The sequence below is a fragment of the Mycteria americana genome, chromosome 1, assembly GCF_035582795.1.
Source record: "Mycteria americana isolate JAX WOST 10 ecotype Jacksonville Zoo and Gardens chromosome 1, USCA_MyAme_1.0, whole genome shotgun sequence".
Taxonomy (NCBI): Eukaryota; Metazoa; Chordata; class Aves; order Ciconiiformes; family Ciconiidae; genus Mycteria; species Mycteria americana.
The window spans coordinates 91,480,917-91,499,826 of NC_134365.1; the positions used below are offsets into that span (position 1 = coordinate 91,480,917).

The 18,910-nt window shown below is 45.9% G+C and overlaps 1 protein-coding gene across 1 annotated transcript; it reads left to right on the plus strand.

Annotated features, from left to right (window-relative positions):
* Window positions 1-339: 339 nt before the first annotated feature.
* LRRC58 (leucine rich repeat containing 58) lies at window positions 340-18,310 on the plus strand. Its single transcript, XM_075512174.1, has 4 exons — window positions 340-917; window positions 10,085-10,213; window positions 11,555-11,832; window positions 13,308-18,310. The coding sequence occupies exons 1-4, from the start codon at window positions 400-402 to the stop codon at window positions 13,514-13,516; spliced, it is 1,134 nt and encodes a 377-aa protein (XP_075368289.1). The 5' UTR covers window positions 340-399; the 3' UTR covers window positions 13,517-18,310.
* Window positions 18,311-18,910: the final 600 nt, after the last annotated feature.

Below are 18,910 nucleotides of genomic sequence, written 5' to 3' on the forward strand. Positions count from 1 at the left end.
CCCAGGGGGTGAGTAACGGTCCCACGGGGGCGGTAACGGTAACCTCCCCCGCCGGGTGCGGGGGCTGCCCGCCTGCTCTCCACAGACCCTGTCCCCCACTCTCCCGCCTCCGCACCTCCCTCCTATGCTCATTCCGGGGCCGCGGCGGGGCTGGCTCTCTCCCCGCCGCCAGCCCGCGGGCGCCCCGCAACCTGCATAAGAGCGCTCGCCCCTCTCCGGCCGCGGGGGCCGCTTTCGCCTCGGCGGGCGGCGCGCCCAGGATCGAGCATGGGGCCGTGGGGGGCCGGCGGGGCTATTCAGATTCCGGGGCGGGACGAGGCGGGGCGGGGCGAGGTGGGAGCCCCCGGGGTGACGCAAGGGCGGCGGCGCCGCGCGGGGACGTCGGTCGGTGCGAGCGGGATGGCGGCGGCGGCGGGCGGCGCGGCCCCGGAGCTGGCGCCGGAGCCGGAGCCACCGCGGCGCGGCCCGGCGGCGGCGGAGGGCGAGGAGGAGGCGGCGGCAGCGGAGGCGGAGCTGGCGGCGGAGCTGGCGGCGCGGCGCAGCGCGGAGGCGCGGCGGCTGGTGCTGTCGCCGCGGCGGCTGTCGGGCCCGCTGCCCGCCGGGCTGTCGCAGTGGTTCCCGGCGCTGGAGGTGCTGGACGTGAGCGGGACGGGGCTGGCGGAGCTGGGCGCAGAGCTGCTGGCCCTGCCGCGCCTGCACACGCTGCTGGCCAAGAACAACCGGCTGGGCGGGCCCGGCTCGCTGCCCAAGGGGCTGGGGCAGGCCCCGCTCGGCCGCTCTCTCCGCGTCCTCAACCTCAGCGGGAACCGCTTCGCCGAGGTGCCGCCCGCCCTGCTGGGGCTCCGCGGGCTGCAGAGCCTCAGCCTCGGCGGCAACCGCCTCCACGGCATCCCGCCCGACATCCAGGAGCTCCGCAGGTGAGGGCAGGGCGCCGGGCGGGACGGGCCCCCCGCGCCTCCGGGGCCGGGCCTTTGCCCGGGGGGACAGAAAAACCCCGGCGGCTGCCAGGCAAACCCAACCAGATTTTCTCGCCGCAAAGCGAGGTGCCGCCGGCAGCACGCCTCGTGTCTCGCTCCCGCTCGGGGAGTAAGTTTTGTCCAGCCTCAGATGTCTCCAAGCACTGCTGCTGCTAACGTGTCTCTTCCCCTTGGTCAGGTTGAGTTACCAAAACTCAGACCGCTCTTCAGGCACACGATGGGCCTTCTGCGCTTGCAAAATGAGTGACTCTCTCGGGATTTCCTAGTCCTCGGACTGCCTCGGTGCAGGGGAGGCTCTCCTAAGGACAGTGTGGTTGGTATGAGTGTTGACATGCCGAAGGCTCTCCATGGCTTTGCTTTAATACAGATCTCTAGGTGAGAGGAAAATAAAACCCCTGGTCTCATGCAGCTCACGGCTGCACGATGGACTGCACAGGAGAATAAAGATCTGGTTGTGGCTTATGCAAACAATAGGGCCTTTCTGCTGATACAGCTCCAGTCTCATCAGGGTGCTTGCTGGCATGGTTGGGGTTTTGTTGTGTTTCTCTCCACCCATCCAGCTCATGTAGATCTGACAGATCAGCTGGCGGATCTTCTGAAGCGTAGAGCCCTAGGCTGTGCTCAGGTGCAGTCTCTGGCCCTGGGGCTGGATCAAACCACCGCAGGCCGATGACATAGAAACCTGCGGCTGAATCATGGCAGTTGGGAACACTGGTGGGGTGGGAACAGATCTTAGGTAGAACTGGGTATTAGCTGCCTGCATTGACCTGGGATAGGTACTTCTGAAGCCTGCCATCCTCCTGGGCAAGCTGGGGACTGTGTTCTGACTCGCGTGTTACACACGGGCACCTCTGTGTGTTCTGCTGGTTTCTCAAGCCTCAGACTAGCCCCTGTGTGGCTCTGTGCTAAGACTTTGGGTCTGAACTTTCTTCACCACAGCTCTTTGCCAAGGGACTTGCCACAGGCAGCCTCTCTTACGTAAATTCCAGCAACCTTGACCCTACTTAGTAGCTCGATTCACCCCAATGGCTCAGCAGAGCTGCATCCAGTGGAAGCGCAGGATGCTGTATGTGGAGTGCTGTCTCCCACGGTCTTAGGTTGGAGGTACCAGAACTGCTTGAGTGCTGGCAGGAAATGGTTTTGTCCACTGCTATATAATACAATTGTGTATGTGGCTTTTGCCCAGATGGCACAGCGTGCACCTGTTTGAGGATCTGGAGCAATGCTGGGTTAAGCTAAGTTTGAGAGATGCTATGAGGCATTTTGAGTGCTAGAGAATGCCCATACCCTTCTCAGTGGAGTTGGGCTGCATCTAGGTTGGGGCTGTCGTGAGGAGGAGGAACCTCAGCTTTCTCTCTGTTCAGAAGCAGTTGCTTCAGGGATAACGCAGGAACTGAGGACAGTGGCACCAACTTCATGGGAGAGAAGGCCAATGGAGGAGAGCAGTTGTGCATGGGAGATGATCCACGTTGCCTCCATAGCATGCCTGGTAGCATCCAGGATGTGTTTGGGATCTGATTGTTGCACCCACCTCTGAGGCAGAGGCTCTCTGCTGCTGCTTACATGCGTTCATCTGTGGTTGTGCTTTCTCTCTCTCTCTTCTTTCCCCCTCCTCCCCCCTAAGAAGGCAAACCTCAGGCCTGCTTTTCATTATGCTGCTGACCCTGGGAAGGTACCAGGCTGCATAGCACTGCACATGGTGCCCCAGTGGGCTGTGTGCTGTGTTCCATGCTGCGCTGCTGTCAAAATACTGCTGCATGGTTACTCTGCCTTGTTGCTCTGACCTGCCCTGAAGCAAGGCTCCTGTTTGTCCTGTCCTGCAGCTTTTCTTGGGATGGTCATACTCAAACCCTAGAACGACAATTCTGAGAGGGCAAATGCGGACAAGGCTATTGAACTGTCTGTTTATCATTACAAAGTGATGTGTCAGGTAGAAAAACTAGACTAGACCCAGCTTGTGTCTGCTGCCCGTGTAATCACTGCAAACTCATTGAACTTCTGCTGACATGTTACCATAATATAATTGAACTTTAGCTCAAGATAGCGAATCCATGCTCCACCAGGATTGTCAGGTTCTTTACCACTATACCATCAGTGACTCTTCTGTATCTGGGACTGCTTAAGTCACAAAAGAGAGCAGCACACTTGCTTGCCAGAGCTGGGAGAAAACAATACTTTATAATCTAATGTTCCTCCAGAGGGAATCCTGAATCTACTCATTAGGAGCCAGATAACCAGTGACCTGACATCCTTGCCAAAAAGTTAGTAAATATGTACTGGAGAGAAACTGCTGCCAGACCCTCCTCCCACCTGCCAACAAGAGAGGTGTCCACACCGTGAGCGTGCATAGTGATGAAGTGGGTAAAACGAGCCTGAGCAAGGACAGAGCAGAGCCAGCTGTTGTGGCAGGGCAACATGGAGGCATCTATTTGTTTCTGAACTCTGACACAGGAGGTGGGACCTGGTGTAGGTGTTGGGGCCTCTATTAACTTCACAGCTCAGGCTGCAAGTGTCCATCTCGCTGTTGCTGGCGAGCCAAGACTTTGAGCCTTTTTCCGTAGGCAACTTCCTGTAAAAGAAATTTTTCTCATGTCTCGTGGTCTCTGAGACCACAGAGGAATGCAGGCGGCACTTTGACCGGACATGTTCCTCCTGCTGGTACTAGAGTTCCTGAGGCCAGCAGTTCTCTTCTTCCCGTGACCCTGGCAGCTTCCTATTTGCTCCAGGCACTGATATAGAGCTGAGGAGAGTTGCAGAGATCTAGAAATACTTCTTATGTTTTCAGACAATGTCTGAGCTCTGATGAGATTTTTTTTTTTTTTAATTCATGATAACTAAGCCTCATGTCTTTCCTCTGTGCCCCATACAGTTTCCTGTTGTAGTTTTTGAAGGGGTAGCGCATCAGCTTTATTGGAGGACAGGAATACAGCAGGTAAGGAGTCTACACGTTGAAGTTGAAAGAATAGAAAGCTGATGGGTTTGATCTGCTGAAGAAGGAACATGCTGGCAACTACAGATGCAGGGGCCCTGGAATGAGAGACGTGTGTTGTGTTGTTACTCACATGAAGATAATAAAGCCACAACTTTGCAGTAAGCTGGAATCAAGCATTTTGTGCAAAAAACCTTTTCTTAGCATGTTCCTAGTGATTTGGCAAGCTAATGAACAGCGATAAGAACCACAGCCAGTCCTGCTGCTGTCTTGTCTTACTCCTTCCAGCTTTGGCCATCTGCCCCATCCTTCCCCACACAAATCTTTGTGTGCAGTGCAAGATCCCGTGGGACATATGTGCCTTTCATCTGATTATCAGTTGCCTCCTAGGATCTTGTAGAAGGGACCACCTGTAGATGTCCTAATGCTTGAAGCTTCCTTCAGATGGCTTCACAAGTGGATGATCGTGATTGCTCTGGTGATGGCAGCAGGGTGATGCTGGTCATAGCATGCTGGCACCAAGGATCAATAGCCTTTGCTTCATGTTTTCCATTAGGGAAGCATTGTGGAAAATGCAATGCTCTTTCCTCCTTATTCCACCATAACTGTCTCTGGTGACCTACAACAGCGTCTTAAGTTTCTGAGAAAGAAGATAAGTGTGGGCCCTGCAGAGGGCTTTTTTTAATCATGTCAAGGCTCCTTCTGCATGCCCACCACCCCAGTTGCTGTCTGCTAGCAATGTCAGTACAGTCCAAGACTTGAATTGCAGCATTGGCTGTTGCTGTGAATTTCGAGTAGAAAATGGACCAGATGGATGAGAGCAGCCCTCTTTGCATTGCTTTCCTGTTTGTTGCCAGATAAAAGATGAGCTTAGCATAGGTAGACATAAGTGTCATCTTTTCTGTAGTTCTCCCTCCAACCATGATCTTGCTGTGTTTTCAGTGTGAGATGTTATGGTCAGTCACTGTCTCCCGGACTTGATTCACAGCCCCCAGCAGCTCCTGAACTGTGGTCTGCGTAGACATCCCACTGCTGCATTGGTTGCGTGTATCCTTCCTCTGCTGATCCAGCTGGGGATGCAATAAGGGGCGTTGTGTGTTATAGCTGGTGAGTTAGAAATGTGGTCATCTGCTTGTGCCTGTTCTGGACAAAATTTGTTTGGCAAGTCTGGTAAAATACAGTTGTGATCCTCACTGTCCAGCTGTGGCTTTTGGCTTAAGGGTGCATGGAATGCCCTCATCAGTGTCCCTGCTTGGGGAAATGTCTTGCAAGCATCCTGTAAAGGGAAGAATTCTCAAGAGTATAGCAAAATGCAATAGATACCTTGAATCTCCTGTTGTGAATTTTGAGTTTAGTCTAACTCTTCTAGTTAATGCTCTCACGCTCGGTAGAGCACCAGGAGCAGGTGGAAAGAGCTTGGAAAAGAGCCAGGCTCTTTCCAGGCATCTGCTGTGCATGCTCCTTTCCTTCTTGCTTGGATTCCTCTAGTAAAGCCCAGTTGTGCAAGGGCTGGGATCAAAGGCCTCAGACGCCTAACTGAATTCATCCAAGTTTTGTGTAAAGGCTTAGATGCAATGAAAACCAGAGTATTTGCTTTTATTTGTGGGTAGTATTAAGCATGTTAGACAAGCATGCACTTAACGGCTGTTACAGTGTGGGAAAAACGGCAAGTGTAGCTTTGATAAAGATACAGCATTAGGAAATCTGCTTGCTGCCTCCCTTTTTCTTACCCTCTTCAAACGTTTTGCAAATAGTTTTCAGACGACTGTTTGATCTTAAATTTGCGTGTCAGCAAAGGCTATGCAGTTCTCTCAGGAATTAGCAAATCGTAGAACAGGGTTAACAGGAGTGTATTGTGGGCTGCTTTTAAATTCCTCCCTTGCATAAGCCTCAAAACTACCCTGGAAATTTCTTGCTAAAAAGTTTATCTTAAAAAGACCTGGAGCTATTTCAGGCTCACTGTTTCTGTTTTAGATTACCTATTTAGATGCATCTGTTTGATGTCAGCTGTTAAATTTTATCCAAAGAAGCATCTGTGGGGAAACCAGGTGGATTGAAAATTTGAGTATCTTCTATGCCAGAAGACATTCTCCCCTTGAAACATGACTATGAAAGTGTCATGGTAATTGATAGGGTATCAAAAATACCACTAGTGCTCAGAGTGGGCTCTTCCTACTGAGTGTTTTGGGGCTTTTTGATTTGTTTGTGCTATATGATGACCTGGAAACCTCAAGGACATACTCAAGCAAGAATGTACAGTCTCTTGGCATGTTAAACTTTGCTGCCACCAGCTGAATCGATTCATAGTTGTTTGAGTATTTCCCCACTCCCTTCCTGTATGTAAAATGATTTACACAGCCACCCTACCCCCCGGTGGTGTGAAATCCCCTGCTAGAGAGGAGCGACACGCGATGGGCTTGGTGTTCTGTGCCGGCTGCTGCTTGGCAGTAATTAGTACTGGCTGTGCTGAGCAAGGGGCCTGCTGCACATGAGGCTGAAAGGGACTCTGGCCTTTTATTAGTGTATTTGTAAACATTGCTAAAAGGCAGGAGAGAAAGTGTCAGCCCCCATTAGTTACTCTGTCAAATGTTTTTTGAGTTTGGTTTTTTTTTTTCCAGTTTTTGTTGAGATAGATTTTGTTAGTGTTTGTCCCCTCTTGAAACATGTTCAGCCAGATCCTGTGTCGCAGGTTGGAAGTACATCATTTATTCTAGCTTCAAAAATAGGAACTGAGCTTACGTTCGTTTGAGGCTGGTTGCTCTCTGGCTTTCCTAAGTTCCTGGACCGACTCCTGAAAGTACAGAAAAAAATTCCAGCTCTCCTGTGTACACAGCGATGCACGAGACCTTAGCTGGCTGGTCCAAATGACTATGTAGATTAATGATTGTCAGAAAAACTGGGCTTTAGTGTGAAAGGTTAGTTAGAAGTATTCACTGAGCTCACTCCTGTCTCTGTTATGATCCTCCTGTGAAAAACTATGGTAAACGTTGTGGATTGCCTCGTTAGAGGGGCTCTTCTGTGAGGAGAGCAGAGCTCAGCAGTGCTCTTGCTTGACTTACCGAGCAGCAGACTGTCCCCGGAGTAGGACAGCTCAAGAGCCAGTGTTGCCTTGGCCTCTAGGTATGGGCTTAGTATGACACAAAAATCAGGCCAGGAGTAGCTGAGCTAGGAACAAACTGTGGCCCCAGTAGTGTGGTCAGTGCTCACTGCAAAAGGGTTGTGTCTCTTGAAAATCCTTGCCTGTGTTGTGATTAGCTTTACTCAAACAATTCTTGATACTTTAATTTGATGCAGAAATGACTGTTGTTAATTTCTACCTCTTGCTCAGCCAAGACTAGGCTAGATCCTTCTTTCTAGCAAATTGTATTTTGGGGGACAGGAGTTACAGATTCCTTTTGCCTACTGAGCAGTGGACTCTATAAGAATATCCCTGCTATATTCAAAATAAGTTTCTTTATAGTTTCAAAACATCATCACTGTGCTTTTTTAATAAATTTACCATCAAATTCATATCTTAAGTTGATGTTGGAAATTCTGAATTTGCTGTACTAGAGTGGGCCCAGTGAGGAGTTAGTCTACTGACCTCAAAAAGGTGATTCAGAAGATAGGTAAAAAGAAAACAATTTTTAAGAAGCCCTTTGTTGCCACTGAAGCAGTTATCTGGTCAGTGGATTTTTAGTTAGGGACAGTTTGTAGTCTGATGTTGGGGATTTATATCCTGGCTAGTATAACTGAATGTTCTCATTACACAGACTTTACAAAGAATGGGTTTGAAAGCTGTAAGTAGTTTGTAGGCAGTGGTTTTGCACATTTGGTTTGTGCAGTAAGCTGCTCTTGAAACTTACACATTTCACGCCTTGAAATGAATTTCAAAAACATTTTTAACTATGTATTTTGCACCCTTCTTCCCCTTCCCTGGTAGTATGTGTTTTTACACAACGTGGCTTTATGGGCATTATTGTCTTCAAACACAGAGGATGAAGAGTTAATTATTCACTTTTCTAAGGAAGTGGAAACTTGTACACATCTAAACCTTGTTTAAACATTGAAATCCACATTACTAAAATTCCCTTGCCCAACAGTTTTCGGTGCGGGCTCCAGCGATGGCATGGAGTTAAAATATGCTTACAAATTGTATGGTCAGCAGTTAAGTCCCTAATGAGAGCCAAGCAGCCTAAATCCACCTTGGGAAACAATGGAGGTTGAAGGAGGAATTTTGGTTAAAACTCAGGGCTTTGTTAGGGGATCAAAATTTAATTAAAAATAAATCTCCCCTTGACGAGGTCTCTGCACAGCAACCTTCCTCCTACCCCCACTCCTCACCTACAGGTTGTCTGTGGAAGAGAGGCTACTTTTGAACAGTGGGGTGTAGGTGGTGGGTTTTTTTCCTGTATACTTTCTTGCGTGTTCAGAATAACCTCCAAATGTGCTGTCCCACTTGATCTCTCAGCTGAAGCAAGTATAGTTACTTCCTTTCATATAGTCAAATTCAGTTTAAATCTGAGGCTTAGAAATGGCGTAATTCTTTACCCACTTTGTCAAATCTCAGGTATTTAGCTTTCCTCTGACATACTCCAAAAAGGTAAGCAAATCCAGGGGAAGTTAAGCTCCATGAGCATGTCCTCATGTGTTGCAGTGGTTTTGTTGTTCTGTTCTTTGCTGATGGGCAGGTGGACCTCTATGCTGTGTTAGTAGCCTGTGTAGCCGAAGCAGATGCTGTCATTGGATCTTTGGGGTTCAAGTTTCTTGCAAGAACTGAACGAGATAGTCTTTCTACTGTTGTTCTGCTCCATTCCAGGGGAAGCCTCAGGGGGGAGCTTCTCTGGTGCTCCACACATGCTGTGGCACAGTTGCAGGGTTTAGACCTTCTCTGCGTTGAGTACCATATCCTTTGGGTGGTTTGGTCATGTGTTCCTTTGCCAGCTGTATCCGTAGCCTCTCTGACGTGCTGTGGTGAGATGAAGGTGTCTCCTATTCCAAGGAGGTTATAAGCTGTTCTTAAAGAAAGGCTGACGGAGCCTGGATGACTTCTCCTTTCTGACCTGCGGGAAATGCTTGGTAGATCAGAGGGGGGAATGTACACTGTAGTTAGGCAGCTAACCTGAGTATGTACCAGAGATACTGAACCAGCGTGAGTACCGCAGGCACTGTTTCAGGCATGGGAAGAAGTGTTGTCTAGACCGTGATTAGCAATGTGTCTCTTCCTAGCCAGAAGTACCCAAACTGAACCTGCCTTTGCTCTTCTTCCAGACAAGGTCTGAGGACAGGGGAGAAAAGCTATTTGCCTTTATGAAATGGGGAATTGAAGCTATTATGTTGAAGAGAAGTGCTTGCCAGTTATTTTTCCTAGAAGGGCAGAGATGCACAGCAAATACTGGATACTTCACCTGGCAGAAGGGTTCTAGTGCCTCTCTGTTCCTGTCTCGCATCCACTGAGTTTCCACAGGATGTCCAGTGAATTATTCTTTTTATTTAGGCCCAAACTGCAGTTAAGCCCAGCTAATGTTTTTGGTAGCTTGGGGCTCCATGACTTCAGTATACTGAAATCAGTCTACCCGAGAAATTGCACGCGTGTACTTGTGTGACTTAGATGCACTCTGTGCTGTTGCAGCTGTGGTGGTGTTGGTATGTGAATTGTATCAAAGTGGGACTGGCTGCCTCTGACTTCTGCTGAAAGGTTGCAGTTAGTTACTGAGGAGTCAAATGATACCGTAAAGAGCGACTAGTGCTTGTGCAGGGCCAGGATTTTCAGGGAGAGCCACTGCTCTCTTGCTGTGCTCCTGCTGAAACTGAGAGAAGTCCCACTGGCTGCAGCAGGAGATGCGTCGGTGCTGCAGACCCTGTGTGTGCAGGCTGCTCTTCCTTGGGATCAGGAGCAGGAGCTTTGCATGTGGGGCTGGTGTAGGAATACATAGTTGTCTGGTGCCTACCTACAGATGTAGTGGTGACTGCTGGAGGTAAATCTCAACACTAGCTGTTGTGAAACAGCAGTTCCATTGTAATTTTGATGTGGAACTCAGCTTTTTTTTTCCTTTTCCCCTCAGCAAATTATCTCGTACATAATATGAGAGTATGTAAGTTTTCTTTAAGAAGTGCAGGAGATGAGAAGACCTAGTGTTAAATGAAACTGGAAATGACCTTAATGAAATAATGCAGTGTTTTCTCTTCTCTTTTTCAGTTTAGAGTTTCTGTACCTTGGAGGGAATTTCATTACTTCAATTCCACCTGAATTAGCAAACCTGCCTTCTCTAAGCTATCTAGTTCTGTGTGACAACAAGATCCAGAGCATTCCACCTCAGCTGGCACAGTGAGTATTTTCTGTCATCAGCCACCAGCTGTAATTAACTCTTTGAACTTTTTCTTCTGCATCTGTGGATAAAAGCACCTAGGAGGACCTATTTGTCCTTCAGTTTGTTAATGAGACTAGGCTTGAACAAGAAGATCCTTAGCATGGTGCACTGCAGGCAGACTGTGAATATATAATATGGAAATCTCAATCAAAGGGTTATGGAAAAAAAAATGTCACCAAGTATACACTTTAAGGTGAATTAATAGATTTGTACAGAGAGTACAAATCTGGACACCTATACACTTCTCAGTACCCTGAGAAGTACCTGGGCAACTCAGAAAAGATAAACCGCCATGCTACTGTATTCTTAGTGATGAATGCTTGGTCTGTTTTGTCTTTCACCCAAAGCCTTTTTGTGTGTGCTTTTGTGTTGTACCATTCCCTGTGTTCCTTGGCATTTCTTACTCTAGATCTCAGAATGTTTTAGTGTTCATTCAATCCTACAGCAGAGCTCTAGAGGATAAGTTACTGCTTTATCTGTTTCATAATGGGGGAAAGAGGACACTGCAAAGTCTGTACGGGTAGCCTAAGATGGGAGGTGAAAATTCAGTGTGTAGCTCAAAAGCAATTGAATGGCAGCACAGAGTTTTCCGAGTTGGAATTTTATGGTATAGTGGGATTATTCTTGATGGACAATGTCCAGTTATCTTGTAACTTGTACTGGTTTGACAGCATCCCTGGATGCTGTGCTGGAGCATTGCTTTGTGCTTCCTGAGAGAGGAGAATGCCTCCTCCAAAAGCCAAAAAATCTGCTTGTCACCTGTGCTGATGCTAGCCTGGCCTGACCTTGCTTAGCTTTTGAGATCTGGCAGTATCACAGTGCAAGGTGATGCAGCTGCAAGCAATGAAAACATGGGGTTTTCCAGGGTTGGCTGCCTACCAGCGATCATCTTTAATGCATGAGCAAAAGCAGGTGACTTATTCAGAGTATTGCATGGAATGGTTCTTGATGCATGCACTGGGTACAAGGAAACAATTATCTCCTCTGAAAGCAAGCAGTTTGTATACTTCTGTGCTACCTTTTCTGGGGGGTGTGTGGGGGGAATACTGGGAGGGACAGCAGCATATTTAAGACTGTGTTTCTTTAACAGGCATTCTGGAGCTGAGCCAAGTTTTCTAGGGCATTGTGTGTGCTAGAGAAACAGCAGCTCTTTTAGCATGAATTTATGCTTTAAGAGGAAGAAAAGGCAAAGGAAAAGAAATTGGTGGGAGAGGGGAGAGTAATCAGGTCTGCATGTAATGCAATTGCGGAATGATTTTGCTTGCACATCTTGATTGGGTTTCCATCTCCATCCTCAGGCTGCATTCCCTGCGTTCCCTTAGCCTGCACAATAACCTGCTGACTTACCTTCCTCGAGAGATCCTTAACCTGGTTCACCTGGAAGAATTGAGCTTGCGTGGGAACCCACTGGTGGTTCGGTTTGTCCGTGACCTGACCTACAATCCCCCAAGCCTTCAGGAACTGGCTGGACGCACAATTAAAACTCGCAATGTTCCCTACGCTCCCAGTGATCTCCCAGAGAATCTTGTCCGCTATCTGAGCTTGGCCAGCAACTGTCCCAATCCTAAATGTGGGGGTAAGTTCTCCTTAACTGCTCTGCTTCCTGCTTTTACCTGAGGGGTTTTCTTTCCTCTGACTTGCCATGACTTTAGTAGCTCAGTCAGGTTAAATGTGTTGTTGCATCCAAATTCTAGCTGTATTTCATTGGCTCCAGGTCTCCTGCAAACTTGTCTTTAAGGAACCTTGTTCACTTAGGAATAGTGTTCAAAGCTGTAGTGCTGGTTTACTGTATTTGCATGGGAATGTGAGACAGTGTTTCTGTCAGAGTCTTTGCAGCTCATCCCAGCACTCCACCGTGCTTTTATGGTCTGAAGTTTCCAATCTGCCTGCGCTGAAATAGCTCAGACTAAGTAATGGACAGGAGAACTTTTGCAAGCACTCTTGCTGAACAGCAAACTTCACTTCTGGATGGAAAAGAGGAGGGAGGCTGTAGTGCTTGCCAGTTACCAAGAGCAGCTTGTTTAGCTCTTGCTTGGGACTACCAGCGTGTAGTTCCTGGAAGGAGAAGACTTCATAGAAAAGCCTAGAATGCTTGGGCTTAATTTGCCTTAGTGCTTAATCTTTATCCGGAGTAAATGATCTGTGCATTCGGCCTTTAGAAGATTAAGGAAAAAAAAAAAATTAATTAGTATCTACCCTGCAGTCATAATGCAGTCTGCTATCTTATCTCCTTACAGGACAATATCAAAGCATGCTCTGTAAGCAAAGACGGAAGGGCTGGAACTTGTGTTGGAAAGGAAAGAAGTGTTTCCTTTTCTAGAGTTTTGCACAGCTTGGATAACAGTGGATTGGTTTTGCTCTTTTTCACTTTTCCTTATGAACCATCACAGTAGTGCAGTGTTGCTCTAACACTGCAGGATAAAAGCTTACTCCAGATGAGCTAGGACTTAAAACACCACTGGAAACTTCTGAAAATGTCAGTGTCTAAAATCACTTGCTGTGACAGGAAGAGAACGTAGTTGTGTGTTACAGCAACACTGTTGCCATGGAAAGTAGCATCCAAACTCAGCATGGTGACTTCGCTCAAGCAGAAGAAAAGTAGAGCTATGAAGGTCTATTTGTGAACCCATTTTTGCTAGCTGGTAGAAGACGTTTTACAAGTTTGAAAATAGAGTGGATGAATTAATTTGACATTTAGGAAGTTTGTAAATTCCCAGCCTGAGATTTCTCCCTAATGGTTAGAAGAAATTGCCGAATTCTTTGGAAGTAGCTGCCCTGTGTCTTTTCATGTAGAGTGTGCCATTCTGAATCACCTACTAAATACAGTTTTACAGGATTTTTTTTCTCTAAGGAAAGAAATTTCACATTCCCGTAGGTGTCCTGGTCCCTTCTCTTCCTCCAATATCCCTTGTGCTTCTACGTCCAGCGCAGTGTCAATTAAATCCCAATTTGAGGCATTTGCACCAGCCACAACAACCTTGCAGAGTTTACAGATTTCTCTGCACCTGCACAGGGTCTCATATGTTGTTACTGTTCCCTCTGCCCTTACAGGTGTCTACTTTGACAGCTGCGTCAGACAAATCAAGTTCGTTGACTTCTGTGGGAAGTATCGCCTCCCGCTGATGCACTACCTGTGCTCCCCAGAGTGCTCCTCTCCCTGCAGCTCTGCCTCCCAGAGCTCTACTTCCCAGAGCGAGTCTGACTCTGAGGATGAAGCCAGTGTCGCTGCGCGCAGGATGCAGAAAGTCCTTCTGGGATAACAGGGAGCGAGAGGGGAAGACGGGAAGGAAAACCTATTTGAAAAGCAATGATGGAACAGTGAAGCGTGAACCTCTGGCCTGAAGGGCTCATGAGAAACTGTCCTCAAGTCCATGTAAGGGGCAGAACATCTTGGCAAGCCTAGACTTGCTTGGTGCAGTGCTACTTAGGAGAACTAACTCAGTGGCATACTGCCTGTAGGGTGCTTGGGGCTGTTAGAAACATCTCCTCTCTGGGAGACACCACCCCCAGCTCCCCCCACTCCCCATACGGGCTGGGGAGGGGGATTTGTTCTCACTGGCGGATTGAGAAGAGTTTTAATACGTGGTACTTCACTGGACTTCAGTCATCCTGCAGAGCAAAGGAGACTGTCCAGATCTTTTAACACTGTGGTAGATCAGAAACAGGCTAATGATGCCATGTGAGTATGTATGGACCCCAATGTTTTATATAGCATTTTGATTCTTTGCTGTCTCCTTTGATTTCAGTTACAGATTTTACACCCATCCACTAAAAATGGGAGTTGGGGTTTTTTTGTTCAGGAGTAGATTTTTCCAAACTCTGGTTACTCTTCCTTTGCCTAGAGGTGTAGGGTCTGTGCTGTTACAGATGTTACAGCCATCATAGAACTGAGCCACCTTTTTTCTCCCTTGTTATACCAAGCTGCTCCTAGTGTTCCCTCCTAACTGTATTCATTATTTTTCCTCCCACTGCATCTTCCTATTACACCTGGAGTGTTGCTGTCTTTATGGTGCCTTCAGAAAACAGACAAGTTGTTCTATTGACAACTGGTATTACTTCAGACTTGTGGCTGTACTGCCTGTGCAAGGGACCAGATCCACTGCTCTGTATCATGTTTTTGAGTCTCAGCTTACTGGAGCAAATCTGCTTTTATATCTGTGAATTGCAGGAAGGGTCTTGATTGACATTTCTTGTTTCTAAACAAACATGTCCCCATGCTGCAGCTAGCTCTGCTATGCTTGGTACAGAGTTACTTTCCGTCTTTAAGGTCATCTGCTTAAAGTAGGCAGCAGCTTAATGAATTGGAAGTACTGAGAGAATTGCCGTGGAGAATGTTTTTTGGTTTGGTTTTTTTCTTTTTCTTATTCATAACATGAGAGGAAAAGCCAGTAGGGAGGCTAAGGCATGTTGTCTGAGCATCTTGCACGAGGTGGTTTTGAAACCTCTTCCTTATTTATTTGTTTGCATTTGCTCTTGTTATAATAGCTTTGGCAGTCTGTTGGATTGTTCAAATAACACATTCAGTTATCTTAAACTATGTTTGAAGGAAAGCTGCAGAAAATAGCTCAGATTTTTAAGTATCAAGAAATAGCTTATAAAAATTAATATTATGAATTGACAGGTATCTATAAATCTACTTTATGGGGCTGTTTTGTATTTTGCTCAGTGAGAGCTGCCCCTTTATTAATATTTCATGGCAGGCAGTCCTTTTGATGCAGTTTCAGATAGAACAAATCCAACTGTGCCTTCGAATGCATGAGCAGAGCAAATACATTGTGTTAAGAAGCTAAATGAACAAGAAAAACTTTTCTTAACCCACTTTGGCCCTACAGGGGAAATTAAAAACCTGTGCTCCTCTCCTGCATTCAGAAAATGCTTGTACCTGTTTGAATATCTTATGGCAGCTCTGTGTTAATGGTCCTGTTTAATTATATTTGACACTTTATATATAAAAGCACTTTGATAATTCTACTCTTTGTAACTAGCTTTAGTGATTTCTTTTTTTTTTATTAGACTACAGTTTTTCCTTTAATGTGACCTGAAGAACAAGGTCTGTGAAACTGTACGTTCCAGTCTGTCTTGGTGTGCAGGCTGAACTTCTTGCCTTGCATTCCTGACAGCACTGCTCTTTTCCCCGATTTCCTTTGGAGAGAACTGGAACTGGAAAGAAATGATCTGGTTGTAAAATAGCACCTTGTCCCTTATTAATCATTGCAACTTAGTCTGAAGATTCCCCACACGCACAGATCTACAAGGAACTAAACTGCACGTGCTCTGTGCCTTTCCAAATAATTTTTTTAAAGTATATTTTTAAGACACAATAAGGTATATGTGCAAAGCAACTGGATGCCACTTTAGCAAATTCTGTTGAGGTTTGCTTGGGAAGAAGAACCTACAGATTTTGAGAGAAACTGACTGCATGCTGTTAGTTAAATTGGGATCAGTGAGTGGCCTGTGTTTTGTTCTTCATCTCCTCTTCCAGATGCTTCTTCCTGTCCCAAGTGAATATCGTCATACCAATGCTGAAGGACAGTAAACTGATTGCAGAGCCACAATTTTAAATAGGCTGCTAGTATAACAGTAGTGAGCAACTGAGTGATCTAGAGCTTGGCTTTTCTGCCAGTGAAAGTGAGCCACACAAGTTGAGATCTTAAGACCTCTTGAGCTCAGGGCCACGAGGTACCACCTTCCTTTCTTCTCTTTAGCAGCAGCTGTCTTGAAGTCATGCATTTTTTCACTTTACAAAGTTGGATTTCACCACGGTTCCTGTTTGCACAGTAGCACCTCTGTGTGTGACGGGTTAAGACCAGTGGTGGCTGGTTCTAATTTAGCTTGATCCTTAACTGCATTTTCTTTCCTAACTGAACAGGCATCCCATTCTACCCCAATTCTGATAGGGCTAATAGGCTAATCTCTTTTCAAAGCTTCTTCACTGTAGCCAGGTCAAAACTTGACAGCTTATGCAGTTGATATCTCTATGCATTTTTAGACTTGATAAAATGTCTTGTCTCTTAAAAATTTATATATAGTCCTGAATATAGCTACCAATTTTTCTTTTTGCTGCTGGGCTTTAAAGTGCAATTCAAGTAAGTCAGAATTTAAAACAATCAAGGACTTGTAAGAAAAACAAATGGTGGGTTGGTTGTGGGTTTTTTACCCTCGGAGGTGGATTTGAGAGGACTAGGGATGCAGGTTTGTACTGTAGTGCCTAATGTACTGAGCGGGAGTCAAGTTTTTCCAGCAATTGTTAGCCCTCCGAGACTGGAAAATGTACTAGGCAATAAAATAGGTAAGACAAAACTTGAAGATACACTGTTGGATGGTTCCTTCCATCCCCTTCTTGGGGACCCTGAGAAGTAGACAGTGGTTTTGCCAGCATTATAGCTCTCCGTCAGTTTTAAAGAGCGGATTTCAGTTCTTACAGATGTGTCTCCGAGTGAAGTCTTCAGTCAGTGTTTTGGTATCAGTCCCCTTGTTGCTACAGCAGCCCAGCACGTCCAGCTTTTGAAACTGTTCTTAAGCAGAGACGCAAGTGTGTGAAGCAAAGTTGCTCATTCCCTCTTCCCCGCGGGGTCCAGGGCCCTGCCTGCATTCATCCTCTGCCCCACCATCTCTCTGCCAAGGGGAGCTGCTGGTGCGTTTCTGAATGCAGGTACTTAATGTGAACAGTGGGGTCATGTTAAAAAGAAGCAAAATATCAATTTGACAGGAAGCAACTTAAACAGTTGCCAATTCTTTTATGTTTCTCTTTCTTTAATAAGAGGTGAGACTTGAGGAAGTCAGTAATGAATATTTAAACATACTCTGAAGTGGCCAGATGCAGTTTTTCATGGGCTTCTGTCCTGGTCATTTTAAGTCTTTGAAATCTTGTGTTGAATTATAATGGGAGTGGGGGGGAGGGAGGGAAGAACCAGCTCCTTTTTGTTCCTTACTCTTGTTGGCAATAATGAATGGAAGGAATTTAATCCAATGAAAGTAATGAAACTTAATCCCTGCAGTGTGTCTTTGTTACCCAGTTCAAAGAACTATTTTAATGCATCTTATTCACACCATGCCCTCCCTCCCCAACTGAAGATACTTCAAATAGACTACTTCAGAATGCACACTAATACAGCAGTAACTCTATCTTGGAACCCTTTCTATTGATTATTTCATTTGCCTGCCTGACTAGAGGATTGATCTTTTACTGACCTGAACATTAAGGGTAGAAAGGGTTCTCATCCAACCCTCTTGCTGAATTTTTATCTTGAGCATTTGCTTTAGGAAGTCTTAAAGTGCCTTATGTTTTTAAAAGTGTATTTTGCTAGAAATATATGAATGTAGAATAACTCTAACAGTATTTCATTATGAGCTGTAAAACAAATTGCAAACACTAAACCAAAAATGTTATTTCTACAGTTGTCTGTCCATTATTTGCTGGCATCTTGATTCTGGTATTGCTGCAGGCAGAACCCTTGCAGAACTGTAAACATTAAAAATGGGGCTATACATGGTTGGGGAACAGATGAGATTTGACTTGTGCTGTGTAAAACCAAGAGTAGGTGAGACTTCCAAAGGGACTGCTGAAACTCTTGCCTTTTGGGGCCTACTTGTGACAGACCAGAGTGTAACAGACCAGACCCTGTTTTACTTCTGGTATAGTGTTGCAGAAACTTGCTCCACAGTTTAAAGGTAGAAGTAACTCAACGGGCAAGATAAATACACAAACAAGAGAAGGCAGTATCATGGTGGAGTTTTCCAGCAATATGAAACAGCAGTTCTAAACTTCTTGAATTGTTTCCCACATACTACGCTAACGCTGAAACTGTAAATGACTTTTTGAATGTTAATTTTCTGATCATGTTAACTGGCTAATGTGTTCCCATTTCTTGTGTAATCCCATGTTTCCTCCTACATCCTGAAGAGTTTTTGTGATCTGTTGCCAAAATATTTCAGATCCTGCCGTGCAATTACCACTTGCCAGTGTGGAAATGTGCTGTATCGGAAAATGGGACAGTGGGAAACAAGAATTACTTGGTATTAACTTCAGCAGGGACTATTTCAGAGATGGTTCAACTTCATATGTAATGAAAATTATGTAATCTCAATCATATGTAATCTCAAATTATGCAGCAGCCCCATTTCAAATAACATAAAATACCAAGGAATGCAGTGACCTTGCCTGTAATAAGCAGGCTGAGAATATTCTTGCTTCTTTTTGTTAACTAATTTAAAGATACCCTTTTCTGTGCCTTCTTAATACCTTTCTTATATTCAGAAACAAAATCATAGAAGTGCTGGTTGAAAGAAACCTCTGGTGGTCTCTAGTCTGACCTCTTCATTTAAGCAGGACTATTGCCAGCACTAGTTCATGTCTCTATGGGTTTGTCTAGCTGAGTCTTAGAAATCTCCAAGGATGAAGAGTCCAAAATCTCTCTGCCTCTGGTGCTATAATCTCCTCCTAGTGCAGAAGTCTCTCCAAATGTCCAGCGTCTTCCTGACATTAGTTGCCCGTCTTCTAATCTCAAGGAGCAAATCTTGGCTCTCAAAATTTCTTCTCTGCCTTTAGCACTAATGCAATGAGAAGAGTGTAAATGAAACATGAGTTACACAGATGCTCAGAATGTCAAATTGATGTCTTAGGCTCATGCAGAATTGCACAGATCTAAAAGGGA